This window comes from Salminus brasiliensis, chromosome 1, assembly GCF_030463535.1.
Source record: "Salminus brasiliensis chromosome 1, fSalBra1.hap2, whole genome shotgun sequence".
NCBI lineage: Eukaryota > Metazoa > Chordata > Actinopteri > Characiformes > Bryconidae > Salminus > Salminus brasiliensis.
Window position 1 is genome coordinate 30876426 of NC_132878.1, and position 23706 is coordinate 30900131.

The following is a 23706-nucleotide window of genomic DNA, read 5'->3' on the forward strand; positions in this document are numbered from 1 at the left end:
CAAACGCACACACACATTCGCTCATACACACACAAACACACACACACACTTTAAACACACACACAATCACGAAACCACTAGTGCTAGCAGCTAGCGTATCGCTAATTCTGCATGTGCGTTCATGAGGGCAGGTCTTAATGGGATTAGAGACAAGCTAAAACGTTTGCCTCAATCTGGGCTGGATTAAACCCACCCCCAGGCCTGGCCAACACACACTGACTGCAACAGCTTCAACAACAGCTTGTGTGTGTGTGTAAAATCACCTAGCGTTAGATACTGAGTGTTCTATGATACAGATGATAGAAAAATTACCAACCCCAATACTTAGAAATAGAAATAACAAATATTTATATAAATAATGGTGTTACAAGAAGTTACAAAAACGTCTTCATAATGTCAACACATATATAGCAGTTTTATTGAGTCTTCTGGGTTTTATATGGAATTTTGATAAGGGTAAAACAACTATGAAAAAAATATTTTATTTAAGCACTATTTTGTCACAAAAAGCCCTGCATAATTAACCAACAAAAAAACAAAAGGCCCTGGTAAAACACAGTCTTAGGTATCAGACAGTTTTTGGTGTAATAACCTTCTGTTGATCAGTTCTACCTAACAAGTGGTTGCCATGCATGCACGTGTATTACCCACAAATTGGGGAAGACTGATTGGAAAGTATAATAACAATAATTTTCTTTTAAGAATCGACATTTAAATATAAAATACTAAATATACAAAATAAATAAATAAATAAGTTGCACATGTACAGATTTGGTCTAAGTAGGGTACTTAAGTAAATACTGTCAGTAAGCAAAAGCATGTTTATCCATAAGAGAAAAAAGACCATATAGTCATTCTAATCTCATCATCTAATCTAATGCTCTCCTATTTATGTCAATTTTGAAACAGATCAAGCAATATAACTCCAGATATCATTACACGATGTATTTTTTAAATACGTACAGTTGAAACCAGAAGTTTACATACACTATATAGAAAGACACATGCATTTTTTTCTCACTGTTTGACATGAAATCAGAATAAACTTTCCCCGTTTTAGGTCAATTAGGATTATCAAAATTATTTAGATTTGCTAAATGCCACAATAATGAGAGAAGGATTTTCTTAGGGCAATTTTTATTACTTTCTTCAAAGTCAAACGTTTACATTCATGTGATTAGTATTTGGTACTATTGCCCTTAAACTGTATGACTTGGGTCAAAGGTTTTGGATATCCTTCCACAAGCTTCTCACAATAGTTGGCAGGAATTTCGGCCCATTCCTCCTGACAGAATTGATGTAACTGAGCCATGTTTGTAGGCCGCCTTGTTCACACATGCCTTTTCAGCTTTGCCCATAAATTTTCAATAGGATTGAGATCAGGGATTTGTGATGGCAACTCCAAAACATTGACTTTCTTCTCCTTTCACTTTGTAACCAGTTTGGCAGTATGCTTTGTGTCATTGTCCAGTTGGAAGACTCATTTACATTTATGGCATTTAGCAGACTCTTTTATCCAGAGCGACTTACAAGGTAACTCGTATTACAGAGGTGGGCCAATGTAGTGTTAGGAGTCTTGCCCAAGGACTCTTATTGGTGTAGTGCAGTATAGTCACCCAGGCCGGGAATCGAACCCTGGTCTCCCACATGGTGTTGTAGTAACTCAATGGCAGGTGGTGGTGTTATCTGTTGCGCCACACCAACCAATCATTAGTGACCAAGCTTTAACTTCCTGGCTGATGTCTTGAGATGTTGCTTCAGTATTTTCATATAATGTTCTTTCCTCATGATGCCATCTATTTTGTGAAGTGCACAACAAACAACTCCACAGCATGATGCTGCCACCCCCGTGTTTCACAGTTGGGATGGTGTTCTCAGGCTTGCAAGCTTCCCTCTTTTTCCTCCAAATGTAACGATGGTCATTATGGCAAAACAGTTCAATTTTTGTTTCGTCAGACCACAGGACATGTCTCCAAAAATGAAGGTATTTGTCCCTGTGTGCATTAACATTAATCTGGCTTTTTTTTGTTTCTTTTGGAGTGATGACTTCTTCCTGGCAGAGTGGCCTTTCAGCCCTTGTCGATACAGCACTCATTTCACTGTGTTTAATGACACACTCTTACCAGCTACAGTTCTTGGGGTGATTTGGGCACATTTTGGACCAAAGCATGTTCAGCTCTGGGACACACAACCTGTCTCCTTCCTGAGCGGTATGATGGCTAGACATTGCTCTCTTGTTTGTACTTGGGTATGAATGTTTGTACAGATGAATGAGGCACCTTCAGGCATCTGGAAATTGCACCCAAGGATGAGCCAGACTTGTGAAAGTCCACAATTCTCTTCCTGATATCTTGTCTGATTTCTTTCGACTTTCCCATGATGTTACACAAAGCAGCAGTGTGTTTCAGATGTGCCTTAAAATACATCCACAGGTGTGTCTCTAATTAACCCAGATGTTGCCAATAAACCTATCAGAAGCTTCCAAAGACATAACTTCATCATATGGGTTGCCCCAAAATGTTTAAAGGGATAATAATCTTAGTGTAAACTTAAACATTTGACTTTGAAGAAAGTAATAAAAATTGCCTTTAAAAATTTCATCTCTCATTATTGTGGCATTTAGCAAATAAAAATAATTTTGGAAATCCTAATTGACCTAAAATGGGAAAAGTTTACTATGATTTCATGTCAGACAGTGACATGAAAAAAAATGCATATGTCTTTTTATATAGTATATGTAAACTTTTGGTTTCAACTGTATTCAGTACAGAAATGACATGTATTTCAATATATTCCAATATATTCCAACTGAAATACTGCTATAAATATTTTGAGAAATATGTCAAGAAATACAATCCTACTGTATACCTTTTTTGAGTGCACAGCAATAGTGATAAAGCATTGGCATCAGTAACGCTAGATATGCAATAGTCTTTACATGACTCAGTGTTGTTTCAGAAGGAAAATCAGTGATCTCACCCATTTCTAGTGTTCTGCACAGCCTTTATGCTCACTAACTGTATAAACAGTCTTTCAGGATAGATCAGAAAATGTCTAGTCACTCTGCATAGAGTCTCGCTGGGTCAGACCTAATGAAGTGACGTGAGGTCTGAAGGAGTTTTGAAGGAGTGTGGTTTTATTTAGTCTGGCCTCAGTGCACTAGAGAACGTTATTGATTAGAGCTGAAAAAAAAATTAATCATACGCTGATTCAGTTTCTTGAAGAACTGCTGCCTGGTGTATTGATGCAGCAGCACAGTCATCATAATGTCCTCATTATCAATATACTAGCCATTTTATACTGCTCATTTTTAGCCCTGCACCCCCCCCCCCCCCTTTAAAGGTGGTAGCTGAATGGTTATAAAGTTAACTATTTTTAAAACAATCATAATCAGATGTTTTCTATCATGTGAAAGAACTTAAAGTGTTCTTTAAGTTGCCATGGTTGTATATAGAACAAATATTAAAGGTGATATATATACAACATTTTAAACATTAATACAGCAGCAAACAACTTATTGTTATGTAAAGACGTAGTGGAGTAAAGGGGTCCTAAGCAGAGAACCCTCTGTGTGTGGTGTTTTCTGCTCCTTATGTTCATAGCTGGTCCGGCTGCACGTGCATGTTAGTCTTGCTCTGTGGAGACGTTGGCCCTCCCCATGTTTTGTTTTGCCCTCCCCAAGAAACTAGACAGTGTCCAGCCACACGGCATTGTGCAAGGAAAAGTGCAGTACAAATGCAGACCATCCAAATATTCCTCCACTGGATAATCCTCCAATCTATAAACACGTTTTATGCATCAAGACGTCTAACAACATGTTGATATAATACACAGAACATTTGGAAGCAGAAGAGCCCTGATGCCAACAGGCAGGATCTGCAGGATTGGATCCGGAGAACCACGATGCTAACAGGCACAGTAGCTGGGCACAGTAACAGGCACTGAAAAGGGTTCTTTTATGTGAAAAACCAATATAACCTTATTTGGCAATAAATACAACAATTTACCCTTTTATATATTAAAAACCTTTTCTATAAAAGGATTCCATTGTGTTTGAAGAAGCTTTTAAACCAAGAACCTATTAGTCCTAAGCAGAACCATTGTGAAACCCATTTTAAGAGTACTATACCAAACATTGGTACATTTTTAAAAAGGGTTCTTTGAGTGCAGGAACTTATGCTTAAATTGGTGTTGGCCTGGTTAAACTGTTTATGGACTTATAGAGTAGTTAGTTCTTCCAAAAGGTTGTATACAACCAAAAATCTGAAACACTTGGCCTCCAGAACTTAACGTTGATTGGTGCTGTTTTGTCACAGTTAGTGAGTACATTAATGGGTCTGTTCGGCCATTATACAGGGCAACAGCAAATGCTGGACTGACATCAGGTTCACCAGCAACAAGGACAACATGGGTCAATACCTCTCTCTCACACACACAGATTGAATGAACAAGAGAGAGAGAGAGAGAGAGAGAGAGAGAGACTGAACACTTATCTCCCTGACATTGCATTAAAACTAGAAGCCACTCTGATAGGTTCCATTAGACCAACCTGCAGCTCACAAATCGCAGTATGACAACACTGTCTGAGAGGTACCTGCTGCCTTAGATGTTGCACCTATGCTACACCAGACCAGACACACAGCCGAATCTGCAACGTGTTTAAATAACTTAATGAAGCTTGGCTAAGGTACACATTCAACAATGTAGAGTATGTGTTAATTTACCACTCCAGATGTTCTTATTCAGTCATTTGTATGTGAATGCAGATCTTATTTTAACATGGTAGACATTACCGTACCATTACAAGTTAAGTACTAAGTCAATATTATATAGTAGATTTTCTAATTCAACATCATACAGGTTCATTTAACATTATAGATGTTCTAATTTAACACTATGGGTGTTAATTCTACATTATTAAAGTTTTACAGTTACATTACAGATAGGATAGGAAATTATTCAACTCTCATTTCAAATTAGTTTTATTAGCAAAATGTAACAATTTACACCGCTCAACACAAATAATAGTAAGTAACTATGTTTTCTCCAAATTTAACACAGAACATCACTTTAATTACAACTGCAGTCTCTGCAGAATTATTCAACCCCTTAATGACGAGTGCCTTTAGTACTTAGTAGAGGCCCTTTTACTGTAATGACCTGATACACATGTGATGCATAACCAGACACCAGCTTCTGGCAGCATTCCTGAGGAATCATAGCCCATTCCTCATGAGCAGTGGCCTCCACTTCACTAATATTCTTGGGTTTGCTGCTGCAACCACCTTCTTTAAATACCTCCAAAGATTTACAATGTATTTCTTCTGTAACCAACCCTTGGTGGAGTTTGAGGTATGCTTGGGATCACTGTGCGATTGAAGTCTGATGATGCTTAAGCCTCAGCTTCCTCACAAAAGGCATGGTGTTTTCTCCTAGGTTTTCCTGATACTTGACTGAATCCATCTTGCTATTAATTCAACACTATATATGTTAATTAAACATTATATTATGGTACATGTATTATAAATGTGGTAATTAAACATTAAATATGTTACTTTTATTATAGATGTTCTACTTCAACACTATATGTTAATTTTGTATTATACATGTTCAACATTAAAGATGTTACTTTCATTGTAGGTGTTCTACTTCAACAATATATATATATATATATATCAAATTTGTATTATAACTGTTCTACATTATAGATGTTCATTTTGTATTATAAATGTTCTAGTTTAACATTATAGATGTTAAGTTTTTTGCAGATGTTCTAGGTTCAACATTATATATGTTACTTTCATTGTAGAGATTCTACTTCAACTATATATATATATATATATATATATATATATATATATTCATTTTGTATTATAGATGTTCTACTTCAACATATGTTAATTTTGTATTCTAAATGTTGTATTGCAACATTATATATGTTACTTTTATTATAGATGTTTCTATTTCAACATTATAGATTATTATTATTATTATATGTTACATTTAATGTTCATGTTCTACCTAAACATTTCTAGTGTTAGTTTTGTATGATAAATTATCTATTTTAACATTATAGATGTTACTTTTATTATAGATGTTTCTATTTCAACATTATAGAATATTATTATTATTATTGTAGGTTACATTTAATGTATATGTTCTACCTAAACACTATTAATGTTAATTCTGCATGATAAATGATCTATTTTAACATTATAGATGTTCTAATTTAACACTGTAGATATGAATAAACATTAGATGATTATTTAACATTATAAATGTGTAATTTCAACATTACAGATGTTAACTTAAAATTACTGGCGTTAATTCAACCGTATAAATGTTCTAATTCAACATCCACACTGCAGGTGCTTTCGTTGATCAGTTAATAGAGCAGTTCAGGTGTGAGGCCAGCACTGTACATGTCAACAATACACTCTGACCTTTAATGCATGACTAATGCTCCTCTAAACAAGCCTGTACGACGCGTCTTAACGCCCACCGGCTGATTCACAACACGGCACAGCGACGACAGATCTCGCATCCATGCATTCTACAGCGAAACATCCTGCAAAGCTACGTGTGCAGTTTTTATAGCTTCAGTTTACGTGTGTGCTGGCTGCCTTTTCCACACAGCGTTTTATTTACAATAGTCAACCGAAATGCGTCCTGCATGTGAAATAAACGCCAAAAGGCTCCGTTTTTTTTGCCCCAGTCGTGAATTTAGTGGACGTTTGTAGACGCACAGGCTTGGAAAACTTTGGATTTGTGCATCATGTGCTCGGCTCTCGGCGGCAGTGCGCATGCGCGCCGGCCACTGCCTCAGCTCCGTGTGTGTCAGTACTCGTGGGAGAAATTTTGGGGTAAGAAAACAGAATTAAAACAACTCTAACGTAAGATAAAAGCGCCCCCGCGACCACCTAGGCTGGTAGCGGGGTGGTCGTGCGTAATTTCGGAGTTTGCGCGGGTTAACGTCGAGGCGGAATTGGAGTTAAAGTTAGCAATAAAGTACCTAAAAAAAGAGAGAGAGCGAGAAAAAAGAAAAACGCCTGGACGTGTCATCAATAATTGCAGGAAGAGGGGTCAGTGTATGTTTGGAAGATGGGGGGGATATATGTGTGTGTGTGTGTTTAGCGTGTGTATAGCTGGCTGTGTGAGGTTCTGTGGCACTCTTTTTTGTCGGTGTTTTACCGCAATAGGTTTTGGTTTCATTCAAGGAACTGGACGAGGTTGAAGTTGGCGTCTCATTCGAATTGTCCGTTCCACCTTAAATGGCGCGGCAGTTAGGCGCCTGAACGCAGCCGCCCGAGCGCAGCTGCCGCGCCATTTAAGGTGGACCGGACAATTCGAATGAGACGCCAACTTCAGCTTCGCAGGAACTGCTGCTCCTACTCCTGCTGCTGCTGCAGCCGCTGCTGAGGGCCGAGACAAAACACACACACATGCACGCGCACACGCACACGCACTCGCACACACACACACACACACACGTCCCTCACAACCGCTCGCACTTCAAATTACCCCTCTATATATTCCTCTATGCTCTAATGCACTGAGAGTGCAGCAGCCAGTGGGGGCAGATTTATATACACCAGCTTTATTCCAGCTCCGCCATTTTGTGCAACTGCCTTAAAAAAAAAACAGATAAAATAGTAAAAGGAATAAAGGAGGGGGGAAAGTGCAGCTTTTTCAGGTGCATTAACACGACACCAGCCTGATGAGGCGTGATTTGGGAATTCTGCAGGGAGGAACCAAACGCACTGGGAATCTTCCGGGCAGCGCGAGAGAGACACGCAGACTCACAGGAGGAGAGAAATAAAAGTATTGTAGAAGATGAGATGAGGAAAAAACCTAAACAAAGGCTAAAACATGTGGGGGTTGTACGAAGTGCATTGTTGTGGGCTTGGAAAAGGGGGATATTTGGTGGATTTGGTAGCAAATTTGATGCTAATCGTTGCTCTAATATGTATTCAGGACCGAACCACTGTGTATATGTATTTGCGTGCGTGCGTGTGTGTTTGTTGGTAATATACGTATTTTTTATAATGTGGATTTATGCGTATATTAGAAGCATTGTAAAGCTTTACATAAAGCATGTTATAGATATTTTTATTTTAAAATCTACTTATTGTAGTTGTTTTTTTACATTTTGTTGAAATTCGCTAGCTAATTCGCTGAAGCTAGCTTGTGTGTTTTTTCTTTAATATTTTCTTTATAATATTACAAAAAAAAAAAAACAACAACAAAAAATAAACATTTAAACACATTTCATTGTTGAACTGCAGCCTAAAGTAAGTTCCCTCGCTGTGGGCTGAGCTGCAGAGAGCCGCGCCCTCTGCAGGCCGATGCGCAGAATGCACCAGGCCAGAGGCAACGCAATGAAATGCGCCTGATATCGGCCGATGTTGTTATATCGAAACCACGATATGTCTGAAATATGACCTTAAAGAATCGTAAGGAAAACAGTGCTACGAGTTGTGTTGGTGTCAGATTTATGTTCTGCATATGAGAAGGCCTGAACGTTGACGTGTGATGTGTGGGTGACGTATTAGACAAAGCGATGCAAATGAGCCAGGTGCTATTGTGTATAGTTTATATTAAAATGACAGGAGTTACTTAAATCAGATCCACAGTATTGAGTCTGTGCTTTTCTGCTTGAAACCTTTGCACGGCTCTGCATTCATTTTTCTGTGAAATATGTGGTGTATTAAAATATGAAAGCGAGTCTAATAACTTTTAAGCTTTTATGTGCACATGAATTCACATAATTCAGAATTCCTGTAGTCCATGTCATGGCAATATCGGGAACTCTAGACCTATGCTGGATTTCTCTATAGTGGGTTTTCCATTCATTCCATTTTGAAATGTTTTTCTCAAAATATTTTTTATAATTGATGATGTAGTGAAGCATGTTTGCGGCTATGGCCAATCAGAACTGTTTGCTGTGGAGGATGTTCCCACCCGGGGGGTTGGTGGGCACTGGGCAGTGGTGAAGAGGGAGAGCAAATGCAGTCCTTATTTACAGGGCTGCTGGCTGTTCTGCCAAGTGTTATTGAACTACAGCCGTGCGCAGCTGACTGCAAGCTGCTCTAAACTTAAACACGGCTAATAAATGTTTAAACCCCTGCAATGTTAGCGTGAGTGTGTCACGCCAACTTCAGGAAATAGCGCAGAATAGCAGCTTTTACAGCACTATTTGTGAATATTTGTGAAAAGTGACAAGGTGGTTTACAGTATGTTTGTTTGGTATGTCACACTCTTAAAAATTATATGTGTAGTTCTGAAAAAGGGCTGTTTCACTCTTTTTAGCATCCGAATGTTTATTTGAGGTCTCATGGTTGTATGTAGAGCTACTGTTGGGAACCTTTTTGCTAGCTTTTATAGGTTTTCTGTCTATTTGAAGTACCTTGAACAATTTGAGAAACTAAATGGTTCTTTATTGTATCAACAAAAAGAGCATGTGACATATTTGACATAAAAATCCCTATTTGGTGCTGTAAAGTACCATTTGAAAAGGTTCTCGGAAGAATCATCTTTATTGGCTCTATCTTTTTTGTATTTGAAGACCTAGACAGGCCAAGAACCATTTACACATCCATATGGTTCTATATAAGAATGAACTTTTTAAAGAGTGCATTCTTAGCACTAAGTGTTGTATGTAGTCTTGATCGGCCAGTAAGAATAGGAAACCTTTTTTAGTGCTTTGTTGAACAATGATTTTCTTGTGTATGAGAAACAATTCAATCAGAAAAAACTGTTAAAATAAAACTGTCCTCAGTATTGTAATCTACAATTTTTACCATATTGACCTCCTTAAATTTCTCTACCCTTACATATTGCCTACCCTTACAAATTGGTCACCCCTTATAGACAGTAACCAAACAGGTATTGCAATAACCAATCTAAACAGCTGATATGTATAACTGATATATAACATAAAACATAAACAGCTGTATGTAACTGTGTGTGTGTGTGTGTTTCAGATTGGTGGTGTGTGTGTCTAACATGGAGGAGTCGCCCCCCACCACGGCGGGGCCTGAGTTTGACGTGTACGGAGCGATGGAGTGGAAAGATGGAGTAGGGACCCTCCCCGGCAGCCAGCTGAAGGTCAGCACAACACTGCTGCCAACCAACTATCATTATCACTATTATTATTATTGTTAGTAGTAGTAGTAGTAGTAGTATTAAAAAGAAGGACAAAGGATCACAAGTTTTACACTGAATAGATTTTATAAATAATTAAATGTAATGTAAATTATAATATTATAATTATATTATAATATGTCTAATTATAATACTAACAAATCATGTATGTGTGTGAAATCTATCAGCTTTCTCTGAGGTACCACGTTTTAATGCTGCATAAAAGAGGGACAGGTTTTGTTCTCATTGGATACACTGTTTTGCAAGCTCATTCAGGGCCCTGTTTGGATATTGTTTTTATTATCGATCGGAGAAGCAACAAAACGTGTGACTATTCTCTTGGCCTAAATAAAAGTTTGACAGAGTAAAAATCTATGAAAGTTGGAAACTGCAAAAGTGCATGTGCTTCAGGTGTTTGAACTGTATTATACAGTTAAGCAATAAACATCCTACCATGCTCTGTTAAGTGCAAGCTGAACTATTAAAACAGAAGATCTAAGTGACTTTAAGATCTTTATTGGTACCTGGACAGCAGGAGCTCTAGTCTCATAGACGGTTGAACTGCCAGTGTTAAAATAGGCACAGTGACTGACTGTCTGACCGCATTTGTTTGGAAGCCAGCTTCAATCAGCTGTCTTCTAAGATACCTTATTCTGACCAGGTTTGAAGACAGCAGTGTTTGTTCAATGAAGGCAATATCATAATACTGTGAAACGACCAAAAAAACATCGCTTTACTTTGGGAAAAAAAAGACTGACAGAGATGTTGTGCTAGTTAGTGCGCCTGTTAGCTGGATTAGTGTTCTTTATGTGTTCTTAGTGCTTTTTATTATCATGAAAATATAATTATGTTAATGAGGTTTAGATGTTGTTTCTGACCTCAGGAACCATTCAATGACCTAAGTGATTTTAGTGCGTTAGTTTGATATATAAGGTCAAAAAGTAGAGCAGCCGTCCCTCAGTGGATTCAACATTAGTGCAGTAGGGGTGCAAAAGCAGAATCGGTGGAAATCGGAATTGTCAAGTGTACTGTTTTGATTTCAAAGCTGGAACCGCTAGTGTGTTTATTCAGCTCACGCAGTGTGAGTTTGGGATTAAAAACCCATTTGGACCTGTTATTCCAGCATCTCCCACAGGTAAACGGCACGCTCTCACCCAGCCGCCCACATTTTTGAAAAGAAAACAGGACCAGACATCTCCTCGCTTTCCCAAGTTGTAGGCACTTTTCTCATCGCGTGTCCATTGTAGGCACTTTCGAGGGGCCTGTACTGGCAGTCTGACCAGTCCACAGATCTATACACAGCAGGGGATGCTGCACTGTGTGTTGTGACATGTTCCTCTTATAACCATTATTAAACAAATCTGTGCTATAGTAGCACATCTCTTGGTTCTGCCCAGACAGGATCGCCTTTTTCACTCTTGCAAGTGGTCGGTAGGTTCTTACTAACTGAGAGCTGAGACTGTTAAGTTATTGTTTAACACATATCCCAGACCTTCACATTCCAATATGCACCATTTTGATTTGTCTTCTCAGTTCCGGGTGAATGAATTTGGGGTGCTGGAGGTCATAACGGACGAGGGTGACGAAGAGGGGGTGAAGAAGGCTCACGCTAAAACCACGTGGAGTGTGCCCACAGCACAGGAGGGCAAGTAAACACACACACACACACATACACTGCCCTAAAGTACTTTTAATTTTCTAACATAAAAAAATCCATATAAATTTGCAAAATTTAGCACTCAGCTTTATGTTCATCATAGCGTCTTCTTCTGTATGAAGAGCGGTTTTGCCTAAATAACGGTTTGTTTTATTGTTCTATTGTAAACCTGTGTGTGGCTTGGTTTGGCCCACAGCCCTGTCAGAGAAAGTGCAGGTGGATCTGTGGGGGCAGCGTGGCCTGGTGTGTGTACGCTGCAACAAGAAAGGCTCTGCAGTGGACTTTCTGTCTGACGGACGCCACTGCAGTGAACGCTGCCTGCAGCAGGATCAGCAGGAGTGAGTGACCAAACAGTTCATTTCTGTGAAGCCAAACATCTCCTAAACCAGTTAACCTCCACTATTCTTAAGCCAACCAATGATTCACTGTAATTATTTCTCTAAAGATTTACCAAACCTCTCCAACACATTCTCCAAGAATTACTAAACATTTGGCAAACATTCTCCAGACTTCTCCCAAACATTCACCAAACTATCCACCAAACTTTTACCAAACCTTCACAAAACCTCTCCTAAACGTTCATCAAACATTCCCCAAACATTCCCCAAACTTTCACCAAACAATCCACCAAACTTTCACCAAACAGTCACTAAACCTCTCCTAAATATTCATTAAACATTCACCAATCCACCAAACATTCACCAAACCTCTGCCAAATATTCACCAAAACATCCACCATTCACCAAATATTCACCAAAAAAAACACTCTTCACCAAACCTCTGCTGAAATATTCACCAATCAACCAAATATCTTCTAAACTTTTACCAAACATTCACTAAACATCTGCAAAATATTCACCTAACATTTACCAAACCTCATCCACCACCAAAACATCCACCATTCACCAAACCTCTGTCAAATATTCACCAATCAATCAAATATTTACCAATCCACCAAATATTCACCAAACCTCTGCCAAATATGCACAAATCCAACAAAAAAATTACCAATCCACCAAACATTCACCAAACCTCGGCCAAATATTCACCAAACCTCTGCCAAGTATTTGCCAATCCACCATACATTTACCAAACCTCTGGCAAATATGTATTAAACAATCTGTATTAACCATTCACCGAACCTCTGCCACATAATTCACCACATTTGTCCCAGCCAACCAACAGACAGTTGGAATCGCCAATAGTAATCAGTCACAGTATGACTTAATCATGCTAAACAGAATCTTTATATAATAAAATGAGTCCTTTCTCTCTATGTCCTTTTATGACCCCCACTGTCTTTATTTGTCTTTCTTTTATTTATCTTATTTTTTTCATTTCTGTTTCTCTCTCTCTCGCTCTCTCTCTCTCTTGCTCTTTCTCTCTTTTGTTCTTGCGCTCTCTCTCTTACTGTTTGTGCCCCCTTTCCAGGCTCATGTCCATTCTTTCTTCTCTAAGGCAGGTCCACAGTAATAATTCATTAGGGTGTGGAGGTGAAGGCACAGTAATGCTAGCTCTAATATGCTAATGTATGCAGCCATGCTGCTGGAGGTTGTTGGCCTGATGTCTGACGTGTGGCTTCTTTGTGCTGGAGACAAAAGTATAAATCTCTTAACCTTCAAACAGTTCAGTTCCTTTCTGATTCCTATTGGAGGCAGTATGCTGTGTTGATGATGGTAAAGCAGTTGTGTATCTTAGAAAGCATATTTTCTTGGGGGCTCTTTTGCCACACAGCGCCCTGCATATATCCCTCTGCCAGTGAATGGATTAAATAATATATTTCATAGCACAATCTTCTCAAAGCTCTGGTTAAACAGTATCTCAGGTATCAGACAGTGTATTTGTGATGATTTGGTATAATAATGTTCTGTCAGGGAGCTTTTTGAGGCTTTAAACGTCTACTATTCACCACCACTGTGAACAATTTTGACTCGGAGAGCGGAGCATTGTACTCCAAACCCGCTTTGAACGAATTTGGTCATATGACAGCCATTTAATTATGTCATATAAATGTCAACAAATGTTGCTACATTACAAATATTACACTTTAATGTTGGTCTCAGATTGGAATTGCATTTTAATACATGTCTAAAATACACTAAATACACAAGTGTAACTGGAGTAAATACTGTATAATGTAGGGCGATTTTTTATTTATTTATTTATTTATTTTATTTTTTTTTTACATTTTTTTTTGCAAAGTACATTATGATATCACAAAATACAGAAATTATAGTGCCACCTGTGTATCCAAAATTGGAGTAATAAACGATATTCGGCAGATATAATCTTTCTTTGGTAAATATGTCATGGGAAATGACAACAGTATTTTTTCTTTTTGTATCAACTAGCAGAAAATGTCATTTAATTTTGATTTTCATTTATTTTAATTTGACAGTGATGTGAATATTGTGCGTGTGCACATGTTAATGCTAAAATAATGTATTGTGCAACCCTAGTATACTGTATAGATACCTTATTAATGACATATTATTTAAATTGACTACAATGGGGTTTAACATTTTATATCGATGCAGCTGAATTGCCACCTTCAGAACACTGCATCACGCTGCATTTTTACAGTGCTCTCTGGAACAAGAGAGAGAGAGTCTGCCTGTGCAGAAAAGTGTTCAATTCCTCTCTCTCACAAGGTTAAGCTCTGCCATGGCAACCGGGAGAGAACTGAAGAAATTCAGCCCATATGCTTCAGAAACACAGAAATAAAGAAGTCAAGTGCAAGAGCAGATTTCAGGAAAATTCGCAGAACATGTATTGGAAGGATTAATAAAAGATGCAGATAAGGTGCATATTTCCTCCCCACTGGGCAATAATAATGTTTGCCTGTTCAAACAAGAGCAAGTTCTTGATTATTTATTGTGGATTGTTTTTCAGACCTTTCTGAATAGTATAATTGAATGTTTTAGCTTTTATATAATTCATTTTACCCCACAATTTCATAATTCCTTCCTACCCACTAAACAGGACTCGTCCTATCACATAATGCTGCCAGCGGTGAAAGGGTAAAAGCTAGCATGTGTTTCTTTAGAGTCCTGTGAAGCTTCACTGCATTGTTTCAAACTGCTGCTAACACATCACCCTTGAACTCAACACATTTTGCAGAGATGCTAATTCTGTTACATCTATGCTAGCCAGCATCACACTGAGTGGTAAGGGAGAGAAATTCTGCTCACCCAGAGAGAGTGAGGCCAGTGAGGCTCTCCAGGACACAGTTGGTTGTAGCATCACTTGAAATAAAAACCTGCGACCTCCCAATGCTTATAGTTAGACAGTTGCGTCACAAAAATTCCCAGACTTGCTGGTGGGTGCAGGCTTCCTCTCTATAACCGTAAAACAGCTTACTTCATCTACCTTGCGAATACTGGCATATGCTGCTTTTAAATAAACATTTGCTTTTTAGATACAGTAGCTTTTTCAGGGCCTATGCATGTGTTACAAAGCCCCTACGTAGGCAGCCTTTAAAATAAAGTGTCTGCCAGATAGCAGAATACATGAGGCTAAGCCTGAACCTCCTTTTTACTTTAGACTTTTTGTTCAGCTGTGCTGCTTAATAAATTGCTTGTTTGGAGATTAACAGTACTCTCCCTCCTGCAGTGAGCTGAAGACTAACGGTGAGGTCACGGGGGTCAGGAAGAGGCCACACCCCAGCGAGCGAGCCGACGAAGAGCTGGATGGAGCGATGGAAGCAATGGAGGAGGACGAGGAAGACACTGTCAGTTTCTTTTTCTTTTCTTCATTCTTAGTCTGTTCCGCAGTGCAGACAGAAGTCAGATGCACACAATTTCTCCTTTAACCCCAATTACAGATACAAAATTATTATCAGATTCATGTCCGTGTGGATAAACAATACAACAACAGCATCTGCACTGAAGCTAAAGGTGTTTATTGATAATGCTGATAATCAAATATCCTTGTTATTGATTTGTTGACTCCAGGACAGGAGTCAGCTAAACTAACCACGTTACCATAAATTTAAAAGGTTTGCTGTATGAATAGATATATTTTTCTATTTAATTTTATTTAAATCTTTGTATTGATTGTCTTCCCTGTGTTGTATTTCATGTAGAAAACAGTCTCGGGCTGAAACAATGCTTGTCACTTTACTGTTTCATGTAAATGCTGTTGTTTTTGTGATGATCCCAAAAAAACAATTCATTCAAAGCAGACTGTGTGGAGTATATAGAGAAGATTCTCATTCATTTTTTAACAGTGTTTCCATTCCTACATCAAACTATTTTATTGCAGAAAAAACAGTGTCCTGTGAGCCATTACATGGGCTCTATAAAATCACCTACTTATAGAAGTATTTAACCTTTGTTACTAGTTCCACCATTATGTATGGTTCGCTACTGCATTTCTAGGACTGTGTGAAATAATACTATACAGTGCCATTTATCCCCCCCAACACACAGTTATGTACACCATGCAAGAGAGGACTTGGTGAAATGAAGCAACTCTAAAAGGATATATGGATTACACAACAGCAGGCTGCAACACTCAGACAACGCATGTGTCTCCTTTAGGGAGTTTCTTAACCCGCAGACTGCAGACTTATTGTTTAGTTATTAATATCATAAAATGCATTTCATTAAAAAACACATTTTGATTTGTAAACAAGGCTTTAGTGTAGAGTATAAACATTGTTAAGATTTAAAAACACACTCTTTACTCCTTAATGCAGTCCATACTGACAATAGTTTTTACAGTATTTGTAATGTCACATTTTACATTTACATAGATCAGTACAATACAGTAGCAAAAACAGCCTGTTAAATCCTGTGGGATAAGGACAAATCGGAAAAGGATTGTAAAAAAAGCAATTATGTTTCTGCTTCATAAAACCACACAAACCTCATAGCATTGGCTTTTTATTACTAATTATTTAGTATATACTATGAGTTAATCTTAAAAATCTTCAAGCTACCTATTCCTATTGCTTTTAAACTACTATAAATTCTTTAGCATCTACTTTAAAAGTTACATTTGGAATGATTTATTAAGTGCAAATCAAGAACAATTATTCAGTATCTACTGTGTATCATTAAGTAAATAATATTATGTTTTCAATGTCTATTATGGATTATTCAGAATCTACTATTAATTATTCAGTGTCTACCATGATGTTTGAACTGCTATGAATTACTTACTGTCCAGTATGATTAATTAAGACTATATTATAGTTTTTCACTATCTGTAGCAAATGATTTAGTATTTATTATGTATTACCCTGTAACTGCTGAATTGCCATGGAATTGCTATGAAACTAGTGTGTAAGAAGTGTATAAGTATTAAGGTGAGGAAATGAGTTGCTCCTGAGAGTGTTTGGGTTGATCAGGTTTTACATGTTCCTTGGTTTAGGACAATCGGTTTGTTGTTTGATGCATTCTGATGTTAAGCTGGAAGCGTTTTGCAGAAACATATGAGTGCACTAAAACAGTTACTGAAGTGAATTTGTGAATGATTCTGGTAGTACCATGTGTTTGTGTCTAACAGGAAGAGAAAGAGAGCAGGAGGCCGGCGCGTGGCGCACCACGAGGTCGCAGGAAACGGAGAGGCGATGCAGCTCTGCTCAAACAAAGTGAGACACAACTGCGCGCACACACACACACACACAGATGCTTATGATGTTCCACAGACAACCAGCTCAAACCAAAAGCTAAACCCCTTCCTGTTTGTAAACCCACACTCAGAAATATCAATTGTATGAACTTCATTCAGTTATGCTCCACATTTCATTTCAATCAAAATGAGTACTCAACAACTAAACACTTTGTCCCTATATATTTTCAGTTTGTCAGTCAGCTGTTTTTTTTTTCTTTTCTTTTTTTCTGCACATTAACGCTAACCGCACACCTCAGCAACACTCTTTTTTAAAGTGTGTGGAGTTTCATAATCTCTAACAGACTTGGTTTCTGACACTGTATGAATCACTGTTATTTATGAATATGGTCTAAAGAACAGACAGAATTTAGGCTGTTTTTAGCACTGCTCCAAAGTTCAAATACTCTACACAGTTTGAGGCAAGTGTATCTAACATGGCTTTAAACATTTCTCAAGTAATAAAAAAAGAATACGCTTAATTCATGTAGCGAGTAATATTGCGTATGTGTTAAAAAGTGGTTTTAACTACTAGGGTTCAGAGAAAAGTGATGAATCAAAGAGAACACCAAGGTTACGTACTGCTGTTGAAGGGGCATACACTGACACCATTTTAGTTGAGCATCAAATCTAATAAGTTTAAAATGATGGAATTTGGACCGATCAGTAAGATTTCAGTTTCCCCGGGTTTAATTTTAAGACATTTGTGCTCCTCCACTGTTAGACGAAAGCAGGCCAGGGGTTGTCAGGCTAGTGGTAGTTTAGTGCATATATAGATGTGTGTCGTCTGCATAACAGTGAAAATGAAGACCGGCATATTATCTGACCAAGGGGTAACATAGAAATGATGAAAAAGAGAGAGTCAAGGACTGGTTCTTGTAGGACTCCCTAAGTAACAGTACCTTCAGCAGATTTATGTTTACCAAGGGAAACAAAGTGAAACCTATGAGAAATAAAGGAAGTGAACCAGGCAAGGACTGTGTTGTTGATTCCAGTCGCTGAAAGATGGGTGATAGGTGTGTCATGATACAGCACCATTCAAATCTAGAAGAAGAACACACAGGAAGTAGAGAGGAAGAGATTATTGGGATTGCCAGATTGAAAGGGTTCAAAAAGGTTGTTAAGAAAGATTGCAATGCTGATTCCTTTCCTAACAACTTTGCTTGAATGGGGACATAGTTTACATCATCTAGAGGATGCTTTTAAAGTGGGATTCATGGTTGATGTTTTGAGGGCTGCAATGAATCCAGGAGCAAAAGGAGGCATTAAGGTAGTGAGAATTAGGAACAGAGATAACAGAAGGACACTTTTAAAAAGTGGGTGGGGGAATGATCAAGTTGGCAGGGAGAGGAACTGGACTGAGCTATTAAGGTAAGAAAAGGTTCAGTTGGTGAGAAAACAGAAAATATTTCAACAGCTGGGTTTAGGGAAGTGTCTCTAAGCTCAGGCGTTGAAGTGACAGAGATACAGGGATAAAGGGTCAAAACATTGATCTATGAATTTTAAGGCATGCAGCAGATGGGTAAACTACAGAATACAGTCAAAAAACAGTCTAAATAAATAAGATCTTGCTGTCTTTTTCTCCCACAGCAGTTCCATACAGTGGGAAAAAGAAGTCATGGTGCTGGGCTTCATATCTGGAGCAGGGTAAAGCCATTGCTGCCCCCAACAAACTGTTTAAAGAGGTGAGAGAGAAGTTATACAGCACAGTTATAGTGCTTTTAGAACTGCTTTTTTAGAACAGAGACACTGAATGGAAGTTTATATATATATATATCATAGATGGACCAATAGATCCACTGACAGCAGTGACAATGAAATGGCATGGTTGTGTGTGTACATTAATACCTGGTAAGCAGAGGCCTTGCAATCAGAACTGACCATTGATTAATGGAGAGGGGCTGAGGCCAGTGAAAGAAGCACAGGAGTAGGTGTTTCTAATAAAGTATCCAGTGGATGCATGATGGCTAAGTGGATGTACATATAAATGGAGAGTGCATGGCTAATAAATGGCAACAAAACACATTGCAAAGGCATGTAATATTTATGATCTGTTATTATGAGCTTTAAGAGCTCTTAACCTGTTTATTCTGAAAATAGTCTCACCTCACTTTCTGTAGTGTGTTCAGTCTTTTTATTTATTTATTTGTGAATTGAGACAATTGGCCATTATATCAGTTTATTGCATTATGAAATACATTTGTCTGTAAGACCTATACCTATACTGCATCCTGTTGCCTCTGTCTCTAACATTCTCAGACACACACATTTGCACACTGAGTGCGGTAGTGAAAAAGGAGAAGCTATACCTAAATTGAAATTTTGTTGATTCAGTGTTGCACCACTGAAAATCTGCACTTCTTTCTAATCATTGGACAGTCAGTGAGTCAATATCAGTGGCTTGTCAGATATTACTGTTGCAGCTGATGCAGTTTAAATATAAGATAGAAGGTGTCAGTGTGTGTGTGTGTGTGTGTGTTGTAGTGCATATATGCATTAGTCAATCAAATTATCTGATCTCAGAAACAGGATAATGTCAAGGCATAAATCTGGAGAAGGGTACAGAAAAATTGCTGCAGCTTTACGGGTCTGAATACCAAACATTACGTCTGGAGAAAACCAGGCACCGCTCATCACCTGGCTAATAACCTTCCTACTGTAAAGCATGGTGGTGGCAGCATCCTGATGCATGATGTGGGGATGTTTTTCAGCAGCAGGAGCAGGGCGGCTAGTCCTGCCGGACGGAAAGTTGAATGCAGCTAAGCACACAGAAAACCTGCTTCACAGAATTCTGAACCTCATACTGGGGCCAAGGTTTACCTTCCAACTTGACAACAACCCGAAGCACACAGCCAAAAGAACAAAGAAATGGCTTTAGAGAAAGTCTGTGAATGTCCTTGAGTGGCCCAGCCAGACCGCAGACCTGAATCCAATTGAACATCTGTGGAAGGAGCTGAATATGGCTGTGTAACAACACTCCCCATCCAAGCTCACAAAGTTTGCAGTAATATGCCAAGAGAAATGGGCAAAAATGTCCAGAATCAAGTGTGCCACATTTGTAGCTTCTTTCCCTTACAGTATGCCTTGATCCTGTAATTAAAGTATTAGACTAAGAGTATGTACAAATATGTATCCCTTGAATAACCTATTTCTGTATGTAAAAAAATAGCATATTTTCTAAAAACCTCTTTTTACTTTGTAATTATTGCTGATTGAGAGAAAATGTGTGTAGATGTTTGAGGCAAAAAAATTTACTTGATCTACTGTAGAATAAGTCTTTAACGTAATAAAACATGAAAAAGCTGTTAAAGGTGAAAAAGGTGAAAGGGGTATGCAGACTTTGCAGCTTTCCATTTGAATTTTGATCAAAACATCTGTTTTTGTGAATAGCAATATAGTACATGGAGTATTTTTAAATGTGCGTGTTTATGTGTGTGTTCTTTTACAGTACCAGTTGTTTCCTCAGAGTAAGAATGGCTTTAAAGTGGGGATGAGGCTGGAGGGAATCGACCCTGAACACCCCTCCATGTACTGTGTTCTCTCCGTCACTGAGGTAACAGCATGATTATTAGTGCCAGTACAACACAGTGAAACGTGAAATTGACTAATTTAGCCAAGTACCAAGTAATGAAAGCTTATACCCCACCAATTGGCATATTTACGCCATCACACATTTGCCTTAAAATGTGTTGAGTTGTTCAGTAATCTCTAATAGACTGTGGTTTCTAAAAACCAGTACAGTGGGGTTCAAAAGTCAATAGAGAGCAGCATTTAGAAATTATTATTATGTCTTTAAATATTTTTTATTTAATAAGTTGAAAATTATTCTGTGTTTGATTTAACTCCGAAGTTGACCGTTGGAGCTGGGAATGACCTTACAAACATTCTGATAAATGGACACTCAAAACATTTCCAAAAACAGTTAGCTAAAGACTTTACCACAACTGGCTTGACAATCTTTTAACAGTGTTTTTTTTGCAAATCTAACCAAAAATATGTCCTACTTTTTATGTCCCAGGTTCGCATTTTTAGTATTGTCCCAGGTTAGCATTGTTAGTGATACCAGTTGACAATGTGTTGTGTGTATTTGCGCATTCTAGACATCATAAAAACAAGTCCACAGAAAGAAGTTGGACAGTACTGAGTGTACGAGGAATTTGATGAGACACAAATGGATAGAAGTGCCAATGAACTGTTTAATACTACTGATTTTACTACTGTTGGTGTGCGGATCTTGGATTTTGAACTTGAGGTTGGTGAGGTGCTCCTGATCTATGAGTATGAAATCCAGCTTGTGGGGGCGCATCAGTTGAAATGTCCTGTATGGAAATTCCACCAAGTTGAGTGCATGCTTCCATTATTGAAAAAGGAGACACAACACATATAACTAATACTAAGAAATTTGGGAATTCAATTTTAATTTGAAAGATTCTACTTTTCAACTCATTCAAGATTCAACTCATTTTATATAGATGTTTTATAGAAATCTTTTATATAGATAGAATCTATGCTGAGCCAACATTAGTAATCCTGTGCTGTCTGTCTGTTAAGCAAGTGTTTTTTTTTTTGTTTTGTTTTTTGTTTTTTTCTCTTGCTCCAGGGCTTTACTGTTTTAACCCACTTAAACAAACAAGAGATTACTTAACAACTCAGCTTGGTATATTACTGCTTCTGGGTGCAATTATGAGGACACATAAGTGCATTAGTAGCAGATATATCTTTGTCATTCATTACTATTTTTACTGTATATTTTCAGGTCTCTGGCCACAGAATCCGCCTGCACTTTGATAAATACTCTGACTGCTATGATTTCTGGGTAACCTGTAACTCTCCAGATATTCACCCCGTTGGCTGGTGTGAGAAAACGGGGCACAAGCTGCAGCCTCCAAAAGGTACCACACCTGTCCACTGTAGAGCATTGAGTTGACTGAGGGAATTTAAGTGCTATAACAGCAGCTGTAGAGGTTGACTTCCAGCAGTCTGTGTAGTTGTGAGCAGCTTGAATAGCGTGTTTGCAGTAAGGCTGCGTGATGTATTGATTTGTTCATTATTCATGTGGTATTAGTTGTATACTGATATCAAAAAAATATGCAGCATGCATATGAGACCTAAGCAGTGCATCCGATAAAACTAGAGCATGACTTTATAACCAGAGACATCTAAGGGTTTAAACCCAGTAGTCTGGCCAATTCTTTAATCCTTCAAGTTCTAAAACTGAATGGTAACATGTTGGTTTACACATGTGACTGTAACTGTAACTGTAAGATCCCCAACATAAACAACAAGATATCCCCATATACATTCACAACAGCTCATATTTTACACACAGATTGATCAGAATGTGTAGATCTGGTGGGGAAAAAATCTAGTTAAGTATGATAGGGTTAATATTTGCTGCTGTTCTTCGTAGTCAAGTTTGGGTAGTAACAGAATACATGTACCGGCATTTCATAATGTGGATATAACAAATCTGTTACCATGAAAGTAAGTAAGTAATTAGATTATAGGTGCATTTTACTAATTGAGTGATTACAAGCAGGATTACGTTACAGCCTGAACAGGATCACCACTCTCACCATGCTTGTTTCTAATCGACTGAGCAAGTGTGTGTTTGTGAGATGCTTCTCCTGTTGTTGATGCTCGCTTCTTAATGACACACTTGGGGCTAGTTGAGTGTAACAGCGCCTCCCAGTGGAGTACCTTGAGCTTGCCTTCCCTGGCGTGCAGTAAAAAATGCATTCACTATTGGCAACGAATGGAATAAAAAGGAATAGAATATCACTATATCCAACAGAAATGATGCATTCCAGCAGTAAACATTCTCTAACTCTACATATTGTAGTATTAATACCATTAATCACAACAACCTGTAAGCTAAATCTTATATATTCTTGCAGAAATAATGAAACATTTTCAAATACTCCATTTGATGTTTCTTACATAATCTAAAAAGGCCAGCTGCCCTTTACACTGCCCTAGTAGAAAAAAGCAGCATGCACCAACAACCTAGACCACCACTAGACCAGCATAAACCAGTTTAGACCACTTTGTTGGAATTCATTCTGGTTGAGGCTGTGTGTTTTGGTCAGATGTTTGATCATTTTAAGATGAATGGACCAATATAAATCATCAATAAAATCATCAATCATAAAATTAAGTTCCCATTTTGGAGACCAGATTCGCTCCAGCTGAGCAGACAGGATGATTTCATTGGAATTTATACAGATAGTTTTTCTTTTGTCTTTATTTGAATATGTGACACGTAAAAGTAATCAGATTTTGTTATTTTA

General features: G+C 38.0%; 1 protein-coding gene across 5 annotated transcripts in view; it reads left to right on the forward strand.

Moving 5' to 3' along the window:
- l3mbtl3 (L3MBTL histone methyl-lysine binding protein 3) overlaps positions 1-23706 on the forward strand; it is an 83212-nt gene that overhangs the window by 19509 nt on the left and 39997 nt on the right. The window contains exons 1-9 of one of the 5 annotated variants that reach the window (XM_072677140.1): positions 6801-6863; positions 9984-10107; positions 11677-11788; positions 11997-12138; positions 15413-15530; positions 17312-17396; positions 19007-19101; positions 20865-20969; positions 22173-22308. In XM_072677140.1, the coding sequence (XP_072533241.1) occupies positions 10006-10107; positions 11677-11788; positions 11997-12138; positions 15413-15530; positions 17312-17396; positions 19007-19101; positions 20865-20969; positions 22173-22308 (895 nt within the window). In that variant the 5' untranslated portion in view covers positions 6801-6863; positions 9984-10005. Of the gene's footprint in view, positions 1-6800; positions 6864-7376; positions 7822-9387; positions 9886-9983; positions 10108-11676; positions 11789-11996; positions 12139-15412; positions 15531-17311; positions 17397-19006; positions 19102-20864; positions 20970-22172; positions 22309-23706 lie in introns of those variants that run through there. The other 4 variants (XM_072677150.1, XM_072677158.1, XM_072677125.1 and 1 more) reach the window with 4 other exon arrangements.